The sequence below is a fragment of the Ictalurus furcatus genome, chromosome 18, assembly GCF_023375685.1.
Source record: "Ictalurus furcatus strain D&B chromosome 18, Billie_1.0, whole genome shotgun sequence".
Classification (NCBI taxonomy): Eukaryota; Metazoa; Chordata; class Actinopteri; order Siluriformes; family Ictaluridae; genus Ictalurus; species Ictalurus furcatus.
In genome coordinates this window covers 15089272-15099685 of record NC_071272.1, presented here as the reverse complement: position 1 = coordinate 15099685, position 10414 = coordinate 15089272, and the positions used below count along the sequence as shown (strand labels likewise).

At 37.4% G+C, this 10414-nt stretch overlaps 1 protein-coding gene across 1 annotated transcript; it reads left to right on the top strand.

Moving 5' to 3' along the window:
• The first annotated feature begins 459 nt into the window (after positions 1–459).
• LOC128622701 (uncharacterized) lies at positions 460–7042 on the top strand. The gene is made up of 15 exons (XM_053649402.1): positions 460–468; positions 2517–2643; positions 3706–3755; positions 4227–4325; positions 4429–4476; positions 4560–4637; positions 4759–4812; positions 4861–4890; positions 5006–5055; positions 5131–5200; positions 5288–5374; positions 5820–5918; positions 6044–6124; positions 6235–6333; positions 6447–7042. Exons 1-15 carry the CDS (start codon positions 460–462, stop codon positions 6579–6581), a joined length of 1116 nt encoding a protein of 371 aa, XP_053505377.1. The 3' UTR covers positions 6582–7042.
• Positions 7043–10414: the final 3372 nt, after the last annotated feature.

Sequence of the window (10414 nt, the reverse complement as noted above, 5' to 3'; positions counted from 1 at the left end):
GTACTCAAGTAGCCCAAAGAAGGACAACGATTTTCAGTTATGCTAACATAATTGCACAAGGGGTTTCTAATGGTGAATTAACCTTTTAACATGATAATGTAAGATTAGCTAACACAATGTGCCACTGGAACACAGGAATTGCTGGTCGCTGAAAATGGGCCATGCCTATGTAGCTATTCCATTAAAAATCTAGCTATAATAGTCATTTACAGCATTAATGATGTCTCGGCTATATTTCTGATCAATCTAATGTTATTTTAATTTTTCAAAAGCTAAGTTCATAAAGTTAATAGTAATTCACTCCTTGCTTTTCTAGTTATAATATCAGTACAAGCTACTGTACTGGTGTAATTACTGGTGTAAACTACTGTACTGGTGTAAGGTGTGCTACTGTAACAAAAGAGGCATAACATTAGTTTGGTTTGGAAATTACCAGAAGGTTTGATCATTCTAGACAGCATGGCTCAGGTTAATTGTCAGTCATAAAATACAATAAGTGGAGAGAGGGAAAGTAAAAGGATATAATGGCTGCATGGTTAAATTATGCATGTTTGTGTTTTTATGAAACATCGTAAGAACTTACAGCCTGCCTTTCAGCAGATTTCACCCCAAATTGTGTTAGGATAAACTTGTTCCCCAAAAAGGCAGAACTATCAATGGAACAATTTATCTGAGTCTCAGCAATATGTGTATAATACCACCTAAAGTGACATTCACACAGTTATAGCATGGGAGTGGCAGTGGGACATCAAAAACCATCGCTGAACAAACCATCCCTGGCTCCCTTTTGAGTCTGGTTCTTCTCAAGGTTTCTTCCTCATATCGTCTCAGGGAGTTTTTCCTTGCCATCGTCACCTCTGGCTTGCTCATTAGGGATTCATTTATAAATTTAAAATGTATAACCTGAATTTATATATTTCTGTAAAGCTGCTTTGTGACAATTGTTAAAAGTGCTACACAAATAAAATTGAAGTGTGTGTGTGTGTGTGTGGTTTGTGTCCTTTTCATCTCAGGAGGCCGCTGTATGTTAAAAGCATATTTTAAAAAGTACAGTTAGAGTTATTATGTAGGCCTACTCAAGTATTGTAATGAGAGCACATGTAGTCTGCTACCTTTTACTCCTGGTAATAATTAAGAGGACATATCTAACAGGGGATTGGCACCCTGTCCAGGGTGTACCCCGCCTTGTGCCCGATGCTCCCTGGGATAGGCTCCAGGTTCCCTGTGACCCTGAAAAGGAGTAAGCGGTTGAAGATGGATGGATGGATCATTATAAACTATATGAACATATTAAATCAGGACCTTTTTTGGGAAGAGCCCACAACTAATGATAGGACTGGGCTTGTGCGTTACACTGCAGCTTATCCAAGTCAAAAGACATAGTTAAAAGCATGCATCTAATTTCAGCTTTTACGTCCAATCTAGATCACTAGTTTGATTTGATGCACATACGGGCACTGAATTCTGCCTCCCATAAATAAGTGCTAGCAAATGGTTCGGATTGTTGGTTTACTTAGAGTCACGTATTGCATTTCATGCAACATTTTCATGAGTGTAAAGCCAGTTTTACATAAAAAAGCATGGAGCTTTCATTTCTGTTTTTTTTTTTTTTGTTTTGTTTTGTTTTTTTAATGGGGGCACTGGATTAGTAAATAACTAAATATTCCAAGAATGCATTACCACTGTATATGATCACATAAAGTTTGTTAATCGACTGAGATTTTCATTTTTATGCTTTGTGGCAGTTTAGACTTTCACAAAGTTTGGATTATAACTGATAGCACAGTGTGCAGTGCTGCGGTGGCTACAGACTGAAATATTGCCTGTGTGCTGTTTAGATTGTGGGCATGCACTGAAATAATATAGCATGGATATTGTAGTTTGTAGTGTTTAGTTAGAAGTTAGAAACTATGACCATACCACAGTAATAATCATAATCATAATCATAATAAATACACTTATTTTATTTTAAATAGCTGCTCTGTGTGCTCAGTGTCCAGTGTAATGTCTGATTAATATGACAGCAGGTTGGACTGCATTCTGGTGTATAATGGGTTTAAGAGGAACTATAGTTTAAATGAGGGCTAATGACATTTTTATAATAATAATAATAATTATTATTATTATTATTATTATTATTATTATTATTATTATTATTATTATCTGGTAGCTTTCATTATTATTATTAAATATTCCACAGGTTTCTATAAAAAAAAATCCACATCTCAGGTGAATCCCACGTGGGGTCGCAAGCCTTTACGTCATCTGCGTGTTTGATGTTTGTCTTAAAATTGTGTGTGTTTAAAATGTTTCCATGGTGATAAATGCGTTCTGGCGAATTATTTTAAACCAAAACACAGCATCGAGTTTCTGCGTCGCTACGGATCAACGTCATCTTTATCAACTCTACACGAAGTGAACGAGGACTTCAATCTTTATCACTCTACACGAAGTGAACGAAGAAAGTTGGGACTAAGACCGCGATGGATTTCGGAAGATTTGTCCCGGATATGTAGAACTGGACTCTGCGGGAGATCGCCTGTGCTGCGGGGCTGCTCGTGCTCTCTGCTGGTGCGGGTTACTGCGTTTACCGCCGCTTACGGAGAGGAAGCGTTCCTCCTGAACACACTCAGCCTCCTCAAGGTAGGAGAAGCTTCATGCTTCATGTGACTTTACCGCCTCACTGCTTTTACAATAACAAATCATGTTCAAGTCACTGTGTTCTCATTTGTAAGTCGCTTTGGATAAAAGTGTCTGCTAAATGAATAAATGTGAATGTGTTACAGTCTCATGTCTCGCTTACACACCACATCGTCTGTTGCTGTGAATTAGCCTAATGCTAGTTACCGTGCTAGCGGATCTGGCTACTGCTTTCATTTACACTCTAAAGTCCTTCACCGAGTTGATTAGCTTGGTTTAATAATTTAGTTTATTTCCACAGTATAATATTTATCCTATTATAAGGTCATTTTAACAACCCTGGCTACTGGTTTTACACTAAATCATGATTAGCCTAGTGATTAGCCAGCTAGCGCGCTAACGAACTCTGTTACAGTTGTATGTTATCTCCCTGGAGAACTTAGCTAATTATTTCATTTGCACAATTTCATAGTGAGTATAAAGGTAGTTAGCTTGGTTTTAATAATTCCACAGTATAATATTTATATAGATTTGGGTGATGGACAAGAAGTTTTAGAGAGTTTAATCATGTCACCTGTACAGTCTCTCTCTCTCTCTCTCTCTCTCTCTCTTTCTTTCTCTATTTCTTCCTCTTTCTCTCTTTCTCGTTCAGACGTGTTTTCATTTAACATTAGTAAATAAAATTTGTTTTTAATTAGAAAAAACTCTACTTGCTAACACCAGAGTATCATCTGTGTGTTTGGGGGAAACTCTGGTCTAACATTAGCTACACTGCTAACAAACTTGGCTACTTAGCTTGGCAGCTAAGATTAAGATAAATATGATATTGCGCATGGTTAAACATTAAAATGAGTAGCTGGTAAAATATTTTCCTTTCATATGAATGCTTGGATATGAATTGTAGAATTTAATAGTTAGCTGAATGCTTGTGCACTGGAAAACATAGCTACCCATTTTAATAGTTCAACACAATACAGTATTGATCGTAATTTTACTAATTAATAAACTTGGTCAAATTAGTTTTAAATATACAAATGAATGTCACATAAAACTAATTTATTGCAGAGCCCGAGAATGTGCTGGGAGACACTGAAGATACTCCCTCTGTCCTCCAGGTACGTGTTAGTTATAAAGTTATATTTTAACTCCATTTGATACCTGTAGACTGCTTCTGTCTAAGTGTATGTGTGTGTGTGTGCACGTGTTAAGGTCGTTGCGCGAAACCTCCAGCTGCTGCCCACCGAACCCACAATAAACCTTCAGTTGTCGTTCTGGTAACCAAACATTTCATTTATTTACTAAAGTCGATCATCGAAGTTGTTTTTACTGTAAGGAAAGCGACCGAATGTTAGATGTGTTAGTATGAAACTACTGCGATAAGAAGCACTTATGATCTACATGCTCTACTTTTCACAGCCTCTCAGTGCTGGTGAGCTGAGCTGAGCAGCGCCTGGCATAATATTCAGTTCTTCTCTTCAGATTTCATCTCCCAGTCTGAGGTATTTTACAGTCCGGCAGCTGAAATACACACACACACCCTCTTCGTTACAAGCTCTAATGTTTGGTTTTGTTTTTTCTATTTCTAGTCAGTGGACATTAGGAGATACTTCCTCGACATGATAAGGGGTCCAGAGCATTGGTTCTGCTGGTTTAAAACCACCCAAACCTGCTACTTGGATCAGGAGGTAATCAGTGTTTATTACTCTGATTAAGAGAATTGACATTACTGATTATTATATGAAGATTTTTGTGAAATAGATCTTGAGTTTTTGTAATTGTTATTTGCAGGGATTCTCTTATCATGTCAACACCGAGGATTGTTTCACTGGCATACAGGTAAGGGATTATTAGTTGTAGCGTCACAATACTTTTGTTAATTGCAGTGGCTAATTGTGTTCACTTTAAATTGTTCTCTTAAGTGTGTATCTGGGAGGGTTACAGAATTCATTTCCTGTCACCGCATGGAGACTGTCACCTTGCCACTTGAGGACTATGTGGTAAATTTATTACGCTGTCACGATATGTATATGGAGATAGTAACTTATGGAATTTTGTCAAGTTGTACATTTATTTGTCTGCAGTGTCGATATTTGTTTTTGTCTTTTTTTTAATTAACAGCAACCCTTGAAAAAGGTGACCTGCACATACCTGTTTGTGGGAGCAGATGGTCAGGTGAACACCTCCACTTGGGTTCAGGATCATGATGATAATTCTCCCTAGAGTGATGCAGAGAGTGAATCGGACTCTGAGGTACTTCTGTGTTTCAGACCTGATGTGTATCTACATATGCTGCTATGCCTCTGAATGTGAGGCTGTAAAATGTACTGTGGGAGATTTAATGACTCATTGCTAATATGGCTTGCAGGAGAAAGAGGAGAGCCCTAACTTTTTGGAGTTGGAGGTGCCCTTTATTAGGTATGAGCCTCTTCACTGTTTAATGGTGTAATGTATGTTTAAGGCACACTAAGTTTTTACACCTCTTGTTTTTAGCTCCCATCTTTTAGAGAGAGGGGTTACTGATATCGGCCTGAAGCTGTGTGCTCTCCGTGAGGCGTTCTCTGTGAGTAAAACCGTTGTTTAGCTGCTGTTATTGTGCAGGTAAATTACACTCTGCTTGAACTTATATTGTGTGCTGTCTTATGTTCAGACTCTGCTCGCCAGCATCCAAAACCTGAACTTCCTGTTTGTGGTGGGAAAGAAGATCGTGATGCGTCTGGCAGCAGCTAACAAGCAGGTGACCTCAGAATGATGATAGACTGTTTTATTTTTGCGCCCAATTTACTTTCAGCTAATGTTTTAGTGGTTAAATATAAAAACAACAACAGGCAACTAGGCAGTGAAGAAAACTGCATTAGCATACATTTTAAAACACAATTACAATGTACATACAGTAACTATTGGAATAACTAGCGTTAATAGCTATTATTCCGTTTTATAATAATCACAGCCTGCTAAGAATTAAGGACACATTTGAAAATAAAATGTATGTGATGAAGATGGCACTGGGATATACAATACTTGGAAATTTTGTCCCATGTAGTACATGATCTGTGTATCTTTAGTGGACTACTGGACATACTTAGGCTTACATACTGCTTCTTTTTAGGGTTTAAAATGAGTAGCCACATTGAATACCATAGCCAAAGTGAGTTACAGAGATTTTTTGTCTGTTGTAACAGGATGTGGTTGGTGGGCAGCTGGCCTATGCGTCACTGATTCAATTCCTGAAAAGTCCATCTAATCAGGAATCAATTGTGACGGAGCTCTTTGAGGCCCAGGTAAGCTTGCAGATGCCTGTGTAAAATGACAGATTTTTTTAATGATGATAAATTTTGATTATATAGAAAACAAGACTACAATATGTATAGCAAATTTCTTTTTGTAACTTTTCTCCTCTGTGCAGCTCCACCATTACAACTTCGTGGACGTGTTTTATGAGCTGCTTCTCTTCGGCTACGTCATGAACGACTCAGCTCCTGAGGCAGTAAGTGTCTTATCAGGAGATTTAAAGGCGATACTTGAATGTAGTTTCAGAACATGGTCTATTTTATGCCATTTTGTTTTCCCATATTTTTAACCATGATATTCCTAAAGTGTGAGGGAGGATTCTTGGAGAGCCTGTATGCGTTTATCAGCATGTGGAATCCGGACGTGTGGGAGCCTGCGGCAGAGCTGTACTTCACAATGCTTATTGTAAGTGTTCAATATCTTCAGATACCATGATACACAATTTCTCAGTATTGTACCTCTAACTCAGTGACACTGTTGGATTTCTGTGTGTGTCTGTGTGTGTAATTTGTCAATAGGATCAGCTGACAGTGCATTGTGAAGTATTGTTTTCTCAGCCCCTGGAGCTCTACAGCGACCCAGCAGCATTAGCCGTTTCGCAGCTCCTCTGGCAGCATGTCCCACTGATGATGGACACATTGGAGAAGCTCTGAGCAATGTCCTTCTGTCTACCCTCTACCTGATCAAACACTTTCTTGCTATAATTAGACCTCTAGAATTAATCTTTTCTTCCTCTGTTGCACTTCATATTTGTTCTTTTCCATCACTGCTTTTCCCTTCATTGCTCAAGCTCTCCACCAGTAAGTATAAATTAATTTTGTTCTTTTTGATTAACTCAATATTTAAAAAAAAAATCTCTTCTTCATTAACAGGTCTGCACAGAGAACCCAGGACTGAAGACCAGTGTATCATCCCTCGGCACTCTATCCCTCAGCACTCTATCCCTCAGCGCTCTATCCCTATACCATCACTCTATTCCTTTTAGTAGCCTAAGGATCTTGTATAGATGACTGCTGTAAATAAAATAGTTTGTAAATAGTTGTTATATATTGTGTATATATATATTTTTGTTTATATAGTTTGCTTAATTGATAAAAGTTTTCATCTGCTCCTATTTCTGACTAATTGTGGTTATTTTTAATCATCAATTTATATAATAATCGTTTAAAAAGCAACACAAAATGAATTTCTCACATATATACAAATCCTTTTTTTAAAGAACTTCTGAAACTTTGAATAGGTAAATAAAATGTGAAAAATGACAAATAAAAAAATTAAGATATTTATAGCCCTGAAAAATTTGTTGATGGCCCCAAACCGTAGAAAAGTCTGTAACGTGGTGACAGCACCATTTTACACACTACACCTCTGTAGTACATCATTTATATTAGGCCATCACTCTGAACTCTCAAGGTCATGTTTTAAGAAGTAATATTTTTGAAGTGTTTTCCAAAACAGTGCTTTTTCCAAAAATGCATGCATATTGTCTTTCAGTCATTAGTCATCTAGTGAAACACTAGAGTGGCTTTAAAATAGAAAGCAAGTCAATACTTAATGTCCATCACTATTTCCTAATAAACATATTGAGATTAAAAAGTCTGCAGAAAGTAGCTTCATGCACTTTAATTTGGCCCTTGTAGAAATAAAAAATAAATTAATTGGGAATCATAATCCCTACTCCTTCCTCCAAGTGGATTTACCATGTATTGTGTATATGTATGGTTCATTTAGACCAGTTTACCTCACAGCTCCAAGATTCTTGATTCGATCCTCAGGATATTGTTTATGTAGAACTTCATTTTCTCCCTGTATCTGTGCAGGATTCCTCTGGGTTTTCTCCCATCACACATAGATCTACTGGTTGGTGGATCGCCTATGCTATCTTTCCCCAGGGTGTCTGTGGGGTCTGTGAGTCTGTGATTCGGTGTCTGTGTGTGTGGTCTCCTGTGATGGAAATGTATCCTGTGATGTAAGATATATTCTTGCCTCTTTCCCATTAATCCTGGTATAGACTCTGGATCCTCCTTGACCCTGAGCAGGATGAAGTAGTTACTGATGATATGTAAATAAATGAGTAAAGGTGACATCTGCTTTTTACTTGTATCTACTCTATGGGTCAATATCTTACAATCATAGAATTGTCAGATTATTAGAAATCCAAGGCTTCAATATGTGAAGGGGTAAAATATTGTTAATACTAAAATGATGTCTAATTCCTTTAATGCAAATATGTTGACTACAAAGTCACCTACTAAGCCACTGCAGTGGAACTACATGATAGTAACAATTTAAGTTAACCGTTATAATAAATTGGAGTCAGACCTTTAATTAAATGTATTGGAGTCAGATATTTAAGTCATAATTTTAAAACACGCATCTAACCTTCAGCCGCACGTTTTTTTTTTTAAGGCTCTCATAGGAGAGCAGCGGACTAAGATAATATAATTTTATATTTTAGTCCCTACATTATTATCCTAACCCTAGTGTAGAATTTGTTTTTTTAAATTAAAACTGCCACCTTTATATAATAAGGCTGACATTTTTTCACTGATACTGATTGCTGTAATATACAGATATCGCTATTATAAATTCAACACAGACTATGATATTTATTTGTTAATGGATCTTAGGAATTAGGGGATTCGAAAGCTATTGAAATGGTCTGTCCTTGCCAGTGGGATGTTAAGTTTATGGCTGCTTTATATACAGTGTCCAGATGTTTGATTCCTGGGTGGTGGAAACCAGTCTAGCACAGAGTATGCAAATTTTAGGCAAATTTTGGTTTTCCATAAGCAAGAAAGCATTCAGAGCTTGTTGAGGTAGGATGCTATATGGGTGATACAGACTGTTGGGTAAGACCAACGTTCCGTTAAGGGAATGCATCATTGCCTGTAAATAGTCAATGTAGAAAGAGCTGCATACATGCCATAGTGCTAGGGCCTAAAGGGGACACATGTCAATGAGAGGCCCACACTTAGAACAAAATGCACTATTGGCAACATTGAAAGCCTTCCCACAATGGTGGAAGTTATTATAACAGCAAACTTTGTGTTAATGCCCATGGTTTTGGCCTGGGCACATATGGATGTAATGGTCAGGTGTCCACATACTTTTGGCCATAGTGTATTTTAGCCCGTTTCAGTTGTGCTTTAGTAATACAACAGCAGCAGCTTAAGGGACTCAGTCGGGGTGTGTAATGAAAGTGAACGAAGTGGATTATTTACTCTATCATCATTTTTCTCCTAAAATGTGTTTGGAGGAGAAATTTAAAATTGATAGATTGAGCACACACTGTCTAATCAAAGAACAAATGACACAAAAGACAGACAGAACCATAAATTTAGTGTTTATTTGTACAGCTTTTCTGTTTACTGTGCTTGCTATGCAGAGGAAAGTAAGGATGAACTCAGATGAGCATTACAGGCTTGAAATGTTTAAACAAATTATAAATCACTAATGCAGCTCCTGATCTCTGTGTGTGTGTGTGTGTGTGTGTGTGTGTGTGAGAGAGACTTTCCCTGGCAAACCTGGCACAGCTGACCTACATGCAAATCAGTATATTTGCATAAGAACTCTCACACTAGGTATCACAGTTCACACTTCTTGGCTACATGGTGCTGTTCTCTCTCTCTCTCTCTCTCTCTCTATCTCTCTTCCTCTCTCTCTCTCTCTCTCTCTCAAATTTAAAAGTTGCTTTATTGGCATGACAAGTCTTTGAGAACATGTAAAAAAAAACAAACAAACAAAAAAAACCCAGAAATAATGAATAGATACAAATATACATATATTCAAAAACACGGTAAAAAAGATTAAACGTTAGATGACATGGTCACTCATGGTGCAGCTCTCCTGGGTTTTCTCAGGGTCAGAGAGGCTATTAAATGATTTTGCTAATTTTGGTGAAGATTTCTGTTATGATGTGGTTATATTTTGTGCATTCAGTGAGGAAGTGTAGCTCTGTCTCTTTTTTTTATTTACACTGCAATGCTGGCACAGTCTCTCCTCTGGATATTTGTCCCATTTGTCCAGTTTGTGATTTTTAAGTCTACCTCACACTTCACTGCCATACAGAGCTATTGGTTCAATCACAGATTCCAATATTCTGAGCTAAATTTTAACTTGAATTTCCATAAACGTTTGTCATTTTATGACAGAAAGCTTTTCTCTCAGTCTACTCACTGTCAGGTTGAAGTTATTTTAGTCCTAGGTAACTATAATTTTTGGAATCCTCAATTTCATATGTACCTAACCTAAATATCTGTTTTGTTCCCTGCAAGCTGGATCTTTTTTTTGTCTTTTTGGAGTTTGAATGTCAGGGCCAAGGTGTGACAGTACTCTTCCAGCTGGGCCAGGTTCTGCTGTAGAGCCTGAGCACATACAGCAGGAGTTTAATCTCTGAGTCTTGTAGAGTGAGACCAGTAGCTGCAGACCTCTCTAATAAGGTTGCCAATTCTTTTATATACATATATAAAGGAATTATCAGCAG